This window comes from Cynocephalus volans, chromosome 3, assembly GCF_027409185.1.
Source record: "Cynocephalus volans isolate mCynVol1 chromosome 3, mCynVol1.pri, whole genome shotgun sequence".
Lineage (NCBI taxonomy): Eukaryota > Metazoa > Chordata > Mammalia > Dermoptera > Cynocephalidae > Cynocephalus > Cynocephalus volans.
The window spans coordinates 35,248,891-35,267,209 of record NC_084462.1 but is presented as its reverse complement, the minus strand read 5'-3'; the positions used below and the strand labels follow the sequence as shown (position 1 = coordinate 35,267,209).

General features: G+C 40.5%; 1 protein-coding gene across 1 annotated transcript in view; it reads right to left on the bottom strand.

Moving 5' to 3' along the window:
• OCA2 (OCA2 melanosomal transmembrane protein) overlaps window positions 1–18,319 on the bottom strand; it is a 309,735-nt gene that overhangs the window by 166,199 nt on the left and 125,217 nt on the right. The window contains exons 16-17 of the mRNA XM_063091522.1: window positions 17,142–17,199; window positions 14,843–14,951 (exon numbers count right to left, since the gene is read on the bottom strand). Coding sequence (XP_062947592.1) covers window positions 14,843–14,951; window positions 17,142–17,199 — 167 coding nt within the window. The remainder of the gene's footprint in view (window positions 1–14,842; window positions 14,952–17,141; window positions 17,200–18,319) is intronic.

Sequence of the window (18,319 nt, the reverse complement as noted above, 5' to 3'; positions counted from 1 at the left end):
TCAAAAGATTAAAAATAGAATCACTATATGATCCAGCAATCCCACTTCTGGGTATATACTCAAAAGAATTGAAAGTAGAGTCTCAGAGAAAAATTTGCACATCTATGTTCAAAGCATCACTACTCACAATAATCAACACAGCATGTGGAAGCAACACAAATGTTCATTGATAGATAAATGGATGAAGGAAATGTGGTATATATGTACAATGGAATATTATTCAGATTTAAAAATAAAGGAAATCCTGTCAAATGCTACAACATGGATGAACCTTGATGACATTTTACTAAGTGAAATAACAGTCACAAAAAGACAAGTATCATAATTCCACTTATATAAGGTATCTAAAGTAGTCAAATTCATAGAAACAAAGTAGAATGGTGGTTGCAAGGAATTGAAGAAAGGGGAAAGGGGGAATGTTTAATGGGTATAGAGTTTTGGATTTGCAAGATAAAAAAGTTCTGGAGATCTGTTTCACGACAATGGGGATATACTTAATATTAGTTAACTGTACACTTAAAAAATAGTTAAGAAGGCAAAAAAGAAACAATCAAACAAAAATTCTGGGGCTGAAATAACGAAAATGAAAAAATCACTAGAAGAGTTCAACGGCTGTCAAAGAGAATTGATATACTTGAAGATAGGACAATTTAAAGTATTGTCTGAAAACACAAATAAAAAGACTGAAGAAAAGTGAATACAGCCCAACGAATCCATCAAGCAGACCAACGTATGCACTATGGGAGTTCCAGGAAGAGAAAGGAGAAAGAAAGGAGCAGAGAATATTTAAAGAAATAATGGCTATGGAGAGTAGAAACAAAATAGAGAAAACTGATGAAACTAAAAGTTAGTTCTTGCTAAAGACTAACAAAATTGATAAATCTTTAGCTAGACTGAGGAAGAATAAAAAAAGAAAACACAAAAGACTAAAATTAGAGATGAAAGTAGGGACATTACTACAGATCTTACAGAAATAAAAAGGATTATAAGAGAATACTATGAACAATTGTACAACAACAAATTAAATAACCTAGAAGAAATGGACAAATACGTAGAAACACACAAATTTTCTAAATTGACTCAAGAAGAAATATAAATATCAAAAGACTTATAACAAATAAAGATATTGAATCACTAATTGAAACTTTCCAACAGAGAAAAGTCTAGGACCAGATACCTTCATTGGTAAATTCTACCAAACATTTAAAGAAGAATTAAGCCAAACCTTCTCAAACTCTTCAAAAAAAAAAAAAAATAGAGGATGGAGCACTTACTCACTCTTTCTTTTTTTTTTTCATTTTTATTTATTTATTTATTTATTTATTTATTTATTTTATTTTTTTAAATTTTATTTTGTCGATATACATTGTGGCTGATTATTGCTCCCCATCACCAAAACCTCCCTCCCTTCTCCCTCCCCCCTACCCCCAACAATGTCCTTTCTGTTTGCTTGTCGTATCAAATTCAAATAATTGTGGTTGTTATATCTTCTTCCCCCCCCCAGTTTTTTTTTTTTTTTTGTGTGTGTGTGTGTGTGTGTGTGTGTGTGAATTTATATATTAATTTTTAGCTCCCACCAATAAGTGAGAACATGTGGTATTTCTCTTTCTGTGCCTGACTTGTTTCACTTAATATAATTCTCTCAAGGTCCATCCATGTTGTTGCAAATGGCAGTATTTCATTCGTTTTTATAGCTGAGTAGTATTCCATTGTGTAGATGTACCACATTTTCCGTGTCCACTCATCTGATGATGGGCATTTGGGCTGGTTCCAACTCTTGGCTATTGTAAAGAGTGCTGCGATGAACATTGGGGAACAGGTATACCTTCGACTTGATGATTTCCATTCCTCTGGGTATATTCCCAACAGTGGGATAGCTGGGTCGTATGGTAGATCTATCTGCAATTGTTTGAGGAACCTCCATACCATTTTCCATAGAGGCTGCACCATTTTGCAGTCCCACCAACAATGTATGAGAGTTCCTTTTTCTCCGCAGCCTCGCCAGCATTTATCGTTCATAGTCTTTTGGATTTTAGCCATCCTAACTGGGGTTAGATGGTATCTCAATGTGGTTTTGATTTGCATTTCCCGGATGCTGAGTGATGTTGAGCATTTTTTCATATGCCTGTTGGCCATTTGGATATCTTCCTTAGAGAAATGCCTATTTAGCTCTTTTGCCCATTTTTTAATTGGGTTGCTTGTTTTCTTCTTGTAAAGTTGTTTGAGTTCCTTATATATTCTGGATATTAATCCTTTGTCAGATATATATTTTGCAAATATTTTCTCCCACCTCACTCTTTCTATATGGTCAAAATTACCCTGATTCCAGAGCAAGATAAAGGCATCACAAGAAAAGAAAATTACGTACCCACATCTCTTATGAAGAGAGATTCAGAAGTCCTCAGAAAACACCAATAAGGTGAATCCAACGGCATATTAAAAGGATTACATACTCTATAATTTATACACTATATGAATTATATGCCACATATGTTTACTTCAGTAATAAACAATGTTTTTATTTCAAAAAAAGAAAAGGGATTATATACCATGACCAAGAATGCAAGAGTAGTTAACATAAGAAAAATCAATATAATACACCATTTTAACAGAATAAAGGAAAGAAACACAATAATCTCAGTTGACAGAGAAAAAGTATTTGACAAACCAAAACCTCTTCATGATAAAAAAAAAAAAACACTCAGAAAACTAGGACTACAAGGTAACTTCCTCCATCAACATGATATAGGGAATTTATAAAAAAAAAAAAAAAATTCACAGTTAATGTCATACTCCATGGTATAAAACACCGAAAGCTTTCTTCCTAAGATGAGGAACAAGACAAGGATGCCTATTTTTACCACTTTTATTCAACATTGTACTGGAAGTTCTACCCAGAGAAAATAGGAAAGAAAAAGAAATAAAAGACATCTGAACTAGAAAGGAAGAAGTAAAACTATCTCTGTTAATAGATGACAAGTTCCTGTATATAGAAAATCTCAAGAAATCCACAGGAAAGCTACAAATTCAACAAATTTGCAGGGTTCAAGATCAATAAACAAATATCTATAGTGTCTCTATACACCTGCCATTAACAATCTGAAAATGAAATTAAGAAAGCAATTCTGTTTACAATATCACCCAGAAGAATAAAATACCTGGGAATAAATAAACCAAGAAGACTTGTACATTGAAAACTATAAAACACTGTTGAAAGAAATTAACAAAGACTTAAATAAATGAAAACACATCCTGTGTTCATGGGTAGAAAGACTTAATGTTTTTAAGATGTCAATAGTACCCAAGGATATCTACAGATTCACTACAATCTGTATGAAAATTATAACAGCCTTTTATCATAAAAGAAAAAGCTGATGCTCAAATTCATGTGGAATTGCAAGAAGTACCAAATAGTCAAAACAATCTTGAAAAAGAACAAAGTTGGAGAATCCACAGTTCCCAATTTCACAACTTACTCCAAATATACAGTAATCAAAATAGTATGGTACTGTTATAAGGATAGACACACAGACCAATGGAATAGAATCGAGAGTCCAGAAATAGTCCCAAAACATAGTTCTGGGGCCAATTGGTTTTTGACAAGGCTGCCAAGTCCACTTAGTGGGGAATGAAACATCTCTTGAACAAATGGAACTGGGACAACTGGATTTCCACAAGTATAAAGTTGGACTCCTACCTCACACTACAAACAAAAATTAACTTCAAGTGGAACAATGACCTAAATAAAAGAGCTAAAATCATAAAACTCTTACAAGAAAACAGAGGTAAACCTATGACTTTGAATTTCACAATGAATTCTTAGATAAGACACTAAAAGCACAAGCAATAAATTAAAAAACAGATAAACTGAACTTCAAAATTAAAAGCTTTTGTGCATCAAAAGATATTATCAAGACAGTAAAAAGACAACCTACAGAATGGGAGATGATATTTACAAGTTATATATCTGATACCTATTTAATATGGAGAATACATAAATACAGAAAACTCAACAAGAAGACAACCCAATTTTAAAATGGGCAAAGAACTTGAAAAAAACATTGCTTCAAAGAAAATGTACAAATAGCCATTAAGCACATGAAAACATGCTCATCACCACTAGTCATGAGGGAAATGCAAATCAAACTACAATAAGATACTATTTTACACCTATCAAGATGGCCACAATTTTTTAAATAAGAGGAAGAAAGAAAACATCAAGTAGTGGTGAGGTTGTGGAGAAACTGGAACCCTCCTATATGGCTGGTGGGAATTGTAAAATGTGCAACCACTGTGGAAAATAGCTTGGCAGGTTCTCAAAAAGCTAAACATGGAATTAGCATATGACCCATCAAGGATTCAGATACTTGTACAGCAAAGTTCACAGTAGCATCATTCACAAAAGCCAAAAAGTGGAAACAATCCAAGTGTTCATTAACAGATGAACTGATAAACAAAATGTGATATATATACACAATGGAGTATTATTCAGCCACAAAGAGGAATGAAGTTCTGATACATACTACAGCATGAATGAACCATAAAAACATTATGCTGATTACAATAAGCCGGACACAAAAGGAAAAATATTGCACAATTCCACTTACATAAAATCTCTGGATCAGGCAAATTCATAGAGACAGAAGGTAGATTAGAGGTTACCAGTGGCAAGGGGAGAGACAGGAATGGGAAGTTATTGCTTAATCGTTACAGGGTTTCTGTTTGGGGTGATAAAAAGTTTTGCAGATAGATGAGATAGTGGTTATGGTTACACAACATTAAAATTAATGCCACTGAATTGTAATTATGCACTTAAAATTGTTAAAATGGCAACCATTATGCTATATATATATATATATATATATATCACACATCACATACGTTACGTTGTATTGTCTTTTTTTATTTTTATTTTTTGTTGTTTTGTTTTGTTATTTTTTATTTTTTATTTTCTTTACTTCATATTGTATACACATACGCAATGTTAGGTGATATATAACAGTTGTCATTTTAAATATATATAAAAATAAGATGTGGTTAGGAAGTATACTGTCTAGCATGTGGGAGGCATATCAGAAGACCTTATATAGCATGCAAAGATATTAGGACCTCATTCTGTAGAAGGAGAGAAGTCACTAAAGTTTTCTAAGCAAAGGAGCTGGGGTAGCCTGATTTTTCCACATGTGCCTTACCTGACTCATTACTTTTCTTTGAATATTCCAGATCACCTACCACAGTACAGAAGACAAATGGACGATTGCTTACCTGACCCATCACATCTGATTATTGCTCCTCTAAAGACAGATCATCATATCTTTTCTTTAAATTTTCAGTAAGAAAAAATCTCCCCAAGGCCATGTTCCCTAGGTAAAGCTTTCCCACAATCGCAACAGCATGCTACCATCTGCTGTGCAGGAAGAACCTCTCTCTAAGAATCAGTAAATCAGAAGTTATTTTCCATGATCCTGAGAGAAATTTCAGTCATGACAGGAAGATGGAAGCCCCTCTAGAACTCTTTTTATATTCTACTTTCTGTTATCATTTCTGGAGGCCTGAGTTTTCGTCCAACCAAAACTCCTGCTGTTGCACTCATCAATGCAGCTTCAGAAGAGGTTCCATACTCACAAAGCTTTGTCTTGTCAGAAACATTCCCTGCAATAGCCTACAACTGAATGAAGACATACTGTGTCCCTGCAAAACCTCAATTTCTCCCTTAATTTTAATCGCACTGCCTGCAGAGCCAGCGGCACTAATCAAACTGCCTGTGCAACAAGTGTATCTGCTTGGTAACGCCTGGCCCCTTCACTGAGGAGTCAAAGTGGCACCTTCTAATAGAGGGCCCCCAGGTCACTCTCGGCAACATTCCATTCTCACTAAGCACGGGCTTCCTCAATTACTTTGACAAAGGATGAAGAGTTCTTCTATAGTGCTGGAAGGAAAAACCACTGATGGGAACACGCAATTCCAGTTTCATGTTCTATTACAAATTCTATGTGCCATTGAGACAACTCTTCTAAAAATTAAGTGTGGTTGAATAGAGATGGAGAAGGATAAAAAGTATTATTTACCTGACCTGTCTTTATCCTGTGGAGCTTCTATTAAACCTCTCTTTGAGTATGTATTATTAGCCATTCCTCAAAGCAAACTTTGCAATAAGTGGCTTTGTATTTTCATTTGTATCTGCAACAGAGTCAAGTTTCAATGCAGAACAAAGAGCTAAATGAGCCTCTTTCCCCGATTCCCAAAGCCCTGGGCAGGATGGTTTAAGGGATAGTGGGACAAGGACTTACATCAGTCACTCAGCAACCTCCGTGGCACAGGCACCTGAAGGTCTCTCAGCCTCAGTGAGGAAACTGAGGCTCCCAGAGATTAACTTATTTTCTTCAGGCTACAGAGCTTGCTGGGAGCAACACCAGGATTCAGTTCCCAGCCTGTGAGAAGTCCTTTCCATCCACCAAGTTGAATTCCTTTCATGTGCTCAGTCTTTAAATGGAATGCTTGCACCACTCATAAAAAATCTGGTTTATTTATCTGAAATCTCTCCCCCATAATGTGGTTTACTATACTGAGAAATGTACCTTAATTTTATTCTATCCGAAACCTTCTAATCTTTTATAAAGACTGCATTGCACATGTTCTTTGCCCTGGACATTTTGCAGCTGCCTTTGACCAAAAGCAATACTGTCCTGATGAATCTACCACATAGATGCATCCCAGAGAATAGCTCAACTGCTGCTCATTTCACATTCATCCTTCAGCCAGGAAAACTCACAAATGACCATGCTGTACAAAGTACCACCCACCCTGCCTGCCTCCCTTTCGGGAGATATCTCATGAGTACTGGCCATCAACTGCCTAGAACAGGCCAAATGAAATTTATCCCAAGTAATCAAGAATGTTCAGCTGCACAGCTACCCTGTGCTGTCTGTGGGGTAGTTCTAGAGCTCTCATTGAAGCTGTCTTTACTCAGGCATTAAGCCTCCAGTGTGCAAACCCAGTACCTCCTCCTGGGGAGCCCCCAGCCCACAGTTGGGTGGGTGAGTAGGACAGGAAGCAGAGGATGAGCTGGTTAGATGGTCAGAAGGAGCTGACTAACCAAGGGGTTGAGTTCTATTATACAGCATGCATAGGGAAATTGCTAAGGGACCAAAAAGAGGGAGCATCTAACTACCTAATGCAATTATTTCATAGACTGCACAGGTTTTCTCTCGTGAGACAATCTCTATTCTTTCTAATTGCCCTTTAAAATCCAGCAAAAGCAAGACCACTTTTCTATGCTTCTGTTTTCCTGAACTGCTCAGAATCAGCCTGAACTATCCATTCCCATCACACTCAGAAATGCACCAGCCGCTATCTCTGAGGTCTCTGTGTGTATTAACTGATTTGATCCTCACAGCAACCTATGGTGATACTGAGGCACAGAGCAGGTGCCCACAGTCATAAAGCAACTGAATGTTGGAGCTTGGCTTAGAACCAAAAAGATCTAGGTCCAGATCTGCCCTCTCCCTGGTAGATCCAGGGAAGTGGCTGCCAACTGTCCAAGGTTCCAGCTGTGGCTGCAACATCAACACTTGCCATGAAGTTAATGGCTTCCTTTCAACACCTGGAGGCTTCTACATGGTTTCCAATCAGGGTTAGGAAATGCCATAATTACATCATGTGAGTAGTTTAGAAGAGCTGAGGCTGGGAAGAACAAAGGTCGTCGAAACATAAGTGATTCTATTTCTAAGCATTTTGCTTCAAATGATGTCTTCCACCAATCTTGACAAGCCAATGGAGGTGCACGGGACCCTGCTGACCTGGCCCTCCCCATCTATTCTCCACCATCTCCACCGCTCTCTGCCCTGGAGGCTGACTGGAGTGGACCACATCAAAAGGTTCTCGTGCCCCAGGACTCCAGGTGGGCTCTGCCCTTAACAACATAGGATAGATTTGCCTGTTTCTGAGTTCTTCTTAACTGGAGTCCTATAGTTTGTACTCTTTTCTGACAGACTTTTCTTTGCTCAGCACATTTGTGAGATTTAGTCATGTTGTTACAATTGCAGTAGTACATTCTGTTTTTTTATTTCTTATAGTTTGCCAGCTTATGATTACCTCACAATTTATTTATCCATTCTAGGGGTTGAAAGATATTTGAGTTGTTTCCAGTTTGGGGATATTATAAATAGCTGCTGCTGTGAGCATTTCCAGATGTCTTTTGGTGTGCATATGTACATATTTCTACTGGGCATATAATTAAGAACAAAACTGCTGGGCAGTAGATATGCATCATCCTAAGCTTTAGTAGACACTGCCAAACCATTTTCAAAAGTTGTTGTACAAATTTACAATCATATCAGCAATAGGACACCTCCTGTCACTCTACAACCTCTCAACATTTGGTATTGTCAGTCTTCAATTTTAGCTATTTAGGTGCAGTGTAATGATATCCCATCACAGTTTAAATCTGCATTTTACAGATGACTTATGAGGTTAATCACCTTTTCATATGCTTATAATTTCAGTAATTTCAATATCCTCTTGTGACGTGTCTATTCAGGATTCCAGTCCATTTTTCTACTGGGTGTTTTGTCTTTATTGATCCATAGCTATTCTTTTTATATTTTAGATGTAATTTCCAAATGCAATAAAATATATGTTTTTTTTCACTCTCTGGCTTCTTTTGCACTCATTTAATAGTGTCTTTTGAAAAACAGAAGTTCCTCATTTTAAGTTAGTTGGAGGTATCAACCGAATCCTTTCCCATCAGCACCATTTATAACTGATTTAAGAAGCTCAGTCACATGCAATGTCTTTGACGACATAATATGATGTGATGAAGATACACATAAGGATCCCTACTTTACAGAAGAGGCTAGTGAACCTTGGAAAGATTAGGTCCTCTTAAACCAAGTATGCAACTTGGGGATGGAAGTGTATGAACTGTGATGGAGGGAGCAGGGGGGATACGCCTGCCTAGACTGACATACCCCCTGAGATCTGATGAAGGTTGGGAGTGGCAACCAAATATCCTTCTCATCACAGAGAAGAGCATGCTCACCCCCCTGCACAGAGTGGCACAGCCAAGACTCCAGGTACATTGCTTGAACCCAACCAGGGGGCTGAACCCAGCTTATCTTTAATAAAAGTGGGAAATCTATAAGTTTGCTCTGTATCTATCCCATCTCAACCTCTAAAAATGAAAGGGAGAAAACTGGAGCAGTGGGGGGAATTGTACAGCCCTACAATATGGCATTAGAAAGCAGTAACTAAAACTATCAAGACACTCAAGGGTTACTGCGCTTGGAGGCTAGCAGGCTTCTTCAAATACTAGGACCTCTAATGAAAACACACACACACACACACACACACCCACACACACATACACAGAGACAGAATTCTTGTCCTTAATATATACAAGCACCAAGCATCCAGGCTGTGCCGTGAAAGCCAGCTCACTCACATTGTCAGACAAAAACAGAGGCAGGAGAAACTCCTGAGCTGGACTGAGACATGGCTCCACCAACACACACACACAGCACATTTGGGTGTGGGTCCCTGTGGCCTTGGGAATGGTGACCTGGACCGCACAGTCTCATGGAGAAGACAGCTGACATACAATGATATGTGACAGCTATGCTAGCATCAGACACCAAGGTGCCACAAGGGTCGCTGAGGTCAATCCATACAGTCTGCTGAGGCCATGGGTGAACCAGCCGTAGCTTAACTCAACATTGGAGCTGTTCTGTGGGCCTCTGTCTGGATGCTTTCTCCTTCCTGAGCCTGTCCCCCAAGAGGTCCCACTGTCCCTTGGGTCTGTCAGCCCATTATCATTATAATAATCCTATATTTTGCTTAAGACAGATCAAGTAGATTGCTTTATTTGTATGTAAAAATACTTTCACGAGGACAACAATAAAATTGCTCAACAATAGGGACACCAAGGGACACATAAGACCAGCAATTTTAAAATCATAATCAGGGAAATAATTACAGAAAAGTTGCCTCAACTGAAATCTAATCAAACATATTGTGAGATAATCTGGGGATACATTCTGAACTAATTATCAAAGAAGGACACCTAGAAAGCTGATAAGGTTATAAATTATAAGGTCAAAGATAACATTTTAAACTTACCTCACTGATTCTTTAGGATTTCAGAATTGTGGATAACTGATTATGAACCTATGAATGTTTAGAAGAGCTCTACTCACAATCACCACAAACTGGAAACAACCCAGATGTCCTTCAATGGGTGAATGGATAAACCATGGTACATCCATACCCTGGAATACCCCTCAGCAACAAAAGAACAAAGTACTGTGCATGCAACAACTTGGATGAATATGAAAGGCATTATGCTGTGTGAGAGAAGAAGGTCTCAACAGGTTGCACATGATCTGATTCCACGTATACAGCACTGATTCCACATTTTCACATTGAAAAGACAAACCTATAGCTATGGAGAACAAATCAGTCCTTGCCAGGACTAGAGGCAGCGTGCATGACTACAAAAGGATAGCACAAGTTTTTTGCGGATGGAATTTCTCTGTATTCTGATGTAGTGGCAGTTATATAAATCTACATATATGTTAAAATTCCTAGAACCTTACACCCAACTGAAAGGTCAATTTTGCTCTGTGAGAATTTTAAAAATTAAAAAAAAAAGAAATGAAAGTCAATGTGTTTAGGTTAAGATTCTTAAATGAAGGAAAGTGTTATATGATGTCACATTTTGTTACATAATGCATTCTTATACATTACCTCGTGTTATATAATACCACATTGTGTTTTTTTTAAAAGATGACCAGTAAGGGGATCTTAACCCTTGACTTGGCGTTGTCAGCACCACGCTCTCCCAAGTGAGCTAACCGACCATTACTATATAGGGATCTGAGCCCATGGCCTTGGTGTTATCAGTACTACACTCTCCCAAGTGAGCCATGGGCTGGCCCTCACATTGTGTTTTATAATCTCACATTGTGTTACATGATGTATGCAGTATTAGATGATGTCATATGTTACATGATGTGTATTGTGTAATATGACATCACTTTGTGTTATATATCACCTTGTGTTACATTATGTTATGTGTTGCATTGATAAACATGATATACACTGTATGATTACATGGTATACATTGTATGATATGACATCGTGTTGTGTAACACAATGTACATCATATGAGACGACATCACCTTGTGTTATATGACATTATGTGTTATATAATGTCATCTTGTATCATATGACATGTTGTGATACACAATGCAAAGTGCTACATGACATCTTGTGTTATATGGCATCAAGTTGTGTGATATGATGTCACCTCATGTTATGCAACATCACATTGCATGATGCTCAACTTATGCAGCAGGTCACATTCAAAACAGAACATCACCAAAGACAAATGATCACATGCTCTACTGTCCGAAGCCCGGGAAAAATCTTGCGTCTATTTTGCCCCATTCCTATCAGGAGAGTTACTGTAACTAAGGAAACTGCATTCTAATAAAATATATGCTAATCAAACTTTTCTAATCAACCTAACCTATCATGATGAATAGGATCCTCAGACAAAATCACCTGTACACAAACCCTAACTGAAAAGATTTAAAAGCAGAAAAGAAATAAGCCCCTCAGTCAGAGATGCAACAACTACACAAAAAGAGATGAGACATCTTCATAAAAAGGATAGACTTCCCAGGCTAAAATGAAAAGTTTCAGAGTAATTAAGTCCACATAGTTAAAGATATGACTTTAAATTTTAAAAGTATTGCTCTTAATTCAAAGATTATTGCCAAATGCTAACAAAACTGCATGTAAGCTCTCAAATATTTTCAGTTTTTGAAATGCCTGTTATATTCCTTTAAAGTGGAATCTCAAATAAAATTAGAAATAAAATAATCTTTGAACACCCAAAAGAATTCTTTAATGGAACCCCTCTGCCCACAAAACACCAGTTTTAGTATACTTGTTTAATTATCAGCAGTGACCACCTAACATTCTTGTAGTGATTAAAGGTTTATAATGTTAAAATTACATTACATCTGAGTGTAACTAAAAATAATTATGCTGCAACAATTTCTAGATGTAATCAACCACGTGCAATTGAATTCCGTGACACTGTTACCACGCTAGTTTTGGCATTCTCCATTGCTTTATTGGTATTCTATGTGGATTGGCTCTCTGGTGTGGATAAAGAACACCTGTCAGCTCAGAACCAAGCCCAGGCCACCTGCCAAGTTGGACTTGAGGTTATTTAGGGAAATAAATTCTGAAAGGCTGTGAACATATGGTAAAAAGATGGACACCCAGTCAAAAGCATGTGTTATGTATGGGAATCTAGAAATGTGGCTCTTTCACATAAAACAGAAAAGGGAACAGAGTCATAACCTAAGATTTCTAAGCGTGACTTCTGATCAAGATGACAGAATAGACGGTACCCAGCATCACCCTCTCCCACAATCAACCATTGCAACTATTAAAAAGCAATAAATGCCAAGCTGGGGCTGCTAGTTCAGTGGAAGAGGAGTACAGACCTATGGAGTTCATGAAGTCAGGAGAGGCCACAATGAGAGAAAGAAAGGACTGCTCCAACCGTTTTGAGCCCTGACCACTTCAAGGCTGGCCCTGGTGAGCAAGATGGAGCAAGAGCTGGCAAAAGCCACAGCTGTGCCCTTCATATGAAGTTGCTTAGAGGCAGCAGGGGAGAAGAGAGCCTTGGTGGCCCCCAGGTCAGCAAGACCACTAACAGGGTTCCCATGAACCCACATAGGAGTGAGGCGCCATAGACAACTGAAAGAAGAAGCCACTCAGAGCGGTGAGTCATCACAAGGGACCAGCACATGGCTCATCCCATGGGAAATGTTTAGAGTGTGGAGGGTGGGGAAGATGGACCACCAGGGGAACATCGGGGCACAGCATGGACAACAGATCTGCCCTCCAATCAGCACAGGACCACTCAGTGGAGACTGGTCAGGAATGCAGAACTGCAGGGGATGCAGTTTGCTGAAAAGACTCAGGCCCAGACCAGAGTTTCCACACAACCCAGGTGGAACAGACCTTACAAGACCCAGAAGTGCTTACAAGGTCAACAATTAAAACCTGAGCTGCACAAAAAGCCTTCCCCAGGGAATCAGCAGCAAAGGAGCAATTTAGCTCAACCACAGGGCTCAAGTGCTAGTCCCCACAGGAAGTTCCTCCATTTTACAAGTAACCAAAGGACAACAAATTAGTTCCAGTGCAGAGTTTAAGTGATGGGAATAGCTAATAATCTGCACAGAACTGAAAGAAAAAATAAAACCCCACAGATTAGAGACAAAGTTCTGATATTAACCAGTAAAGGTCTAACACCACCAAAGAACACCTATAAAACCTTGAAGGACCAGAAGCCCCCAAGCTCCCAAGCCAGGGCAGTGGAGAGCCGAGGGCCTCAGTCATGCCCCGCAATGTTCACATCCAGCCCAGTGATGACCACCAGGCCACACCGGAAGCACCCCAGGCTCCCAAGCCAGGGTGGTGGGGGGCCAAGGGCCTTAGCCAAACCCCCCCAATGTCTGCATCCAGCCCAGCAATGACCACCAGGCCACCGCTGGAACAGCCCGAGGCGCCCAAGGCAGGGTGGTGGGGGTCTGAGAGCCTCAGCCATGTCTCCCCAAAGTTCACATCCAGCCCAGCCACAACCAAGCTGCCACAGACCTCAACCATGCCCCCTTCCCCCCTTCTTCTTCCTCCCACACTATCGCCTGCCCTTTCCCCACTCCTTCTCCCCCACAACTGCTCCACAACAACATCTTAGAATGTAAAAAATAAAAACAATATATAAATAAACTTTTTTAAAAAATGATTCTAAGGCCAGCCAGGAAGCTAAGAAGGAATGACATGACAGTAACTACTGGTCCAGCCACTTCACATACTCAGGGGGCTCTGCTTTCCACAGCAGCTACACTCTTCAAGTGTGGCAGTAAATTAAATTTTCATAAAAGATTAAGATAAAAAATAAGATATTTTAATATCATAGCAGAGCTCACTTTTGAAGGAAAGTAAGGTTTTGGTTAAAGAAAAGACTTGATAGCACCTCAAATTGATCTTTCTCATAGACCTAGACTTCCACATGGGGAGGGTTTCAGAAGTGGTTTTTGTTTTGTTTTAAATAATGACACCAATAGAGGTAAGTATGAAATCAATGATAAAAGCCTAAGGAACGTGAAGAATGTTTATGGAAAGTGGAAGGATGCTGAGCATTAACAGGGTCTGGGGTGAGCTCCACCTGAAAAAGAGCCCTGTCTCAGGTGGGGACAGCCCCAGCCTCAACAGCATGCTGTAAAAAGTGTAGAGGCCTGAGAGTGGCAGTATGGCGAAAGGGAAAGACGAGAATGGGGAAACAGATGCACTGTTGGACAGGAGAGTGGGTCTGTGCAGAGCTCTTGCAGTCCTCAGCCCTCGCACAAACAGGCTGTCATTTAATCATCACGTTGAGCAGCATGGGAGGCAGAACCGGCCCTGCTGATGTGACTCCCTGTCTCCTCTGGGAACAGTACAATAGAGATGACCGTACCTACTCCATATCCCTTCTAATGTTAGACCCTGGAGGGGCCGAGGACCTAGCACCAAGTTGGCAGGGGCTGGAGATGCATGTCTCTCTCCCTCTCTTCCTGGAAACAAAAGGGAAGTAGGGCAGAAGGCTTGCTTCTTTCCCGTGGAGGCTGCCCACCCTCCATCTCAGCCCCCGCTGGATGCCTCACCAGCACAGCTGCTCGCAGTTAAAGTAGGTATCTGGGAACGTGCTTTGAAACCTTGCCATCCAGACTGTGATATCAACTACAAAGCCTATCAACACAAACTAACAAAAAATTAGACTCACCAAGATCGAGATACACGGCAGGGACAAATGAATTGAGAAAGAACGTGAAGATAACAAATCCCAACACCGTCAGGCATTTGGCGAGCAGAATCCTGTCTGATATCCTGTGCTGTGAGAGAGGAAAACACAACTCATTTATTCAGTATAACCTTCCGATCCCTGCAAAGTGTCCATAGTCCTACATGACTCACATCACTACAAATTTCTCCTTATGAGAAGTATAACATATTGAAATTGGAAGAAACAGTAAGGTAATATGTTAAAAGGAAAATAACAGATTCACGATTACACCATTCAAAATCTTTATGAAAAATAAACACAATAGATGTAAAATGTAGTACAGTCCTTTCATAAAACACCTGACTAAATAGCTTTTCAATGTAACTGCAGAGTGTTAAGCTGCTCCCAGCCCTGCCCCAGTGTTGGGTGAAATGACCCAAACAACCTCCAGTGACCTGACCCTTCAGGACACCTGCATTTCCACAGGTGCCTGTGTGGTCACAACGCTTTAGTTCAACTTTCTCTTTCCTATTATGCAAAGCCATGTCACAGTGACAATGAAGTTAATGTGCTCTTGAAATATCATGACTCCTGCATAAGGCTATAAGGCTCTTGCCATGTTTTTTCATGTAACACTCACAAGGACCCTGGAAGACAGGTGTCACCACCCCCAGCCCTGATCAGTAGGTAACACCTGTGGGAATCTGCCCAGTCAGTTGGGGGCAGATTCCCACGGGCAGATGGCTGTATGGGGTCCTTTCTTAAGTGTTGTCCCACCAGCACATCTGTCCATCTATCTGTCTATTCTATCTAGATTTAGATAGATATAGACAGATATAGACATACAGAGATACAGAGATAGAGGTAGAGACAGAAATGGATTTTCTCTCATTTCTCTGGCCACACAACTGAAGCTGCTGCCATCAAGAATGCAGGTACACCCTTCAGGCCACAGCAGCTCCGGCTTCATCCCTTTAGGAGGCTATGGGGCAAGCTGCAGAGCATCAGCCCCCCTTCCCCGCCCACCGCAAAGGCTCACGTTCTGGCCGGTCCCCACTCATCTTCCCCTTCCCATGCCAAGGAAAGCTGGTGTTGTTACGTGATCCTGTGATGTAGAATTAGGAGGAAAGGGGCATGGTAGAAAAAACCCAAAGCTCTTAGAGAAGGGTGTGGTCCTCACCAGGTATGAGGGGAGGCACCACAAACCTTCCCTGAGGTCATTAACCACAGAAAGTGGGTATTACCAGGGCTAGGGCTAAGACTGGAGATGGAGAAGCAGGCAGGTGAGAGAACATTCCAGCACACTCAGCTGCTGTAAGTGGAGGTTTCTTTTGGGTGTCTGTCAGATTTGCTAGGGTCATCTCAGTAAGAAGTCTTAGATGCAGTCAAGGGATATTGCCAAGTCCCTTGCCTCTCCTTTTTGTCTTCCCCCAATCCTCATCCACCAGGCACACAGAGAGGCACAGAGCCTCTCCTCCAGCCAGTAGCAACAACACGGTCTAGCAAGGCAGACAGAGTCTGTATGAACTTGGAGCCCAGAAGAGTGTCGTAGCTACACCCTTCTTTTCTAACCCCCACCATCTGCACGGGACAGAGATTGTGAAGAGAGCGCACAAGCCCAAATCCCCTAAAGAACGTATTATACACCAGCACCCCAACGTCTAAATTTCCTTTAGTAAAGGACAAAATATTCTTGTCATAATTAGAGTAGGTGGTCAATCTCTCTCTAGAAAAGAAACTACATGGATTTGAAATTTCACTAAGATACAAATGACTCCTAACAGGTATTGAGCAGAGGTCTCTTGGCCGGGAGAGAGGCCCTATGTATCCACAGGTGGGCTGAGGAAGTCTGCCACAGCAGAAAAATAAGCAAAAGAACCCAAAATGAGCTCTGCCTGCAGAAGTCAGAGCCAGATGGCAGGACACCCACACATCCCATGTGTGTCCCCAGAGCTGCTGTATCTCACATGGCACCTCACTGTTCTCCAAACCAGCCCTCAAGGGGAGGACAGGGCTGGGGTCACAGGCACCAGCAGGGGGCCCTGTGATGTCTCTCCCAGGCCTGCCTGAAGGGCATCTTGAAAGGCATATAAAAATTTTGACTTTTCCATTTCTTAACAAAACAAGCCTACCATGTCTGAAAAACATTTTTCCCATTAACTCTATGTTTTGTGTACAATTACAGAAATAAAGAGAAATGACGCTCAGTTATTACTTTGTCTGCGGTAAAGAAGAGAAATCGATTGCTGTCTTCTTCAAGAGGTGAATGAGAAATCCCTGAGAGAAGAAAGCGCGATACCTTTTTTTGTAGCTCCTGGATATTGGTCTCCCAATTTTTATCTTCCTGTGAGATTTGTCTAAAAGAGAAAAGGACAGACTCATTATCTGCCTAGTTATATTGAGCAGTGAGATTGACAGAACCAGGACACCATTCACGATGTGACACCGGGTGCAGCCATGCAAGGGACATAACTCATCAGGAAAGGTGTTTGGTGGAATTGGGAGAGATGTTCACTCTATATTTCCAAAGAAAAACAATGAGTAAATGATCCGAATGCTGAACAAAGTGTGTGTGAGTACATGCGCATGACAGCACCAGCACAGGAATTGTCATGAGTGCGCCAACAAGGCAGTGGCCCTAAGCCCCTGTATGTTTCTCTCTTTATGTACTTTCTACCTTTATGAAGTTCTGTTTCCAAGATGAGGACATTGTACCTTTACAATGAGCTTTTACAACTAAAGGAAAAAATGGTGAAATAAATGCCACCTGCTTTAACGGCAATTTTTATCAATTAGAGATCAATTTTGAAGTACTTCTATGTCTTCTTCCTTCCTTCTCCCACGTGCCTTTCCTTTTAGCCTTTCCAACTTGGCCCACCTTTTCTGGTTTATTTTCTCTCAGGCCAGTTAGGGAAAAGCAGCTGCACTGTGGAGAAGGCAGTCTTAATGAGCACTCACATGTTCCAAATGAGTATCAAGGGGAGCCAACCACACAGCCAACCCGGGCCCTGAGGGAAACCACAGCAGAACCAGTCAAGTGATCCTGAGAACAATTTTTAAAAATGAAACGTAAAAGCAAGACTTGCAGAGCTAGCGCTTGCCTTAGATCACCTTCATTCTAATCTGCTCCTCAGCCAACACCCACCCCAGGCCTCAGTTTCCCAACTGTGATTAACACAGGACGAGCTGATGGAAACGTGTTAATTATCTGAACCCACTTACTTTTTTGCATTTGTAAGTCTGAGACACACGGTATATCTCAAACACCCCATGCCAGTATGATTCACTCTCATATCTTTAATTTTCAGAAAGTGTCTCCTTCCTATAGCCTGAGGATGCAGGTCCTGCTTCTCCAGCACTTCTGGGTGGAGGTGGGTCCTGGGCTGGGATGCAGCTACACCAGGGCAGCATCTTTGGGTTGTGTGAGTCTCTGTGTGTGTGCCTGCGCCCCTCTCCTACTACTACAGACCAGACCTT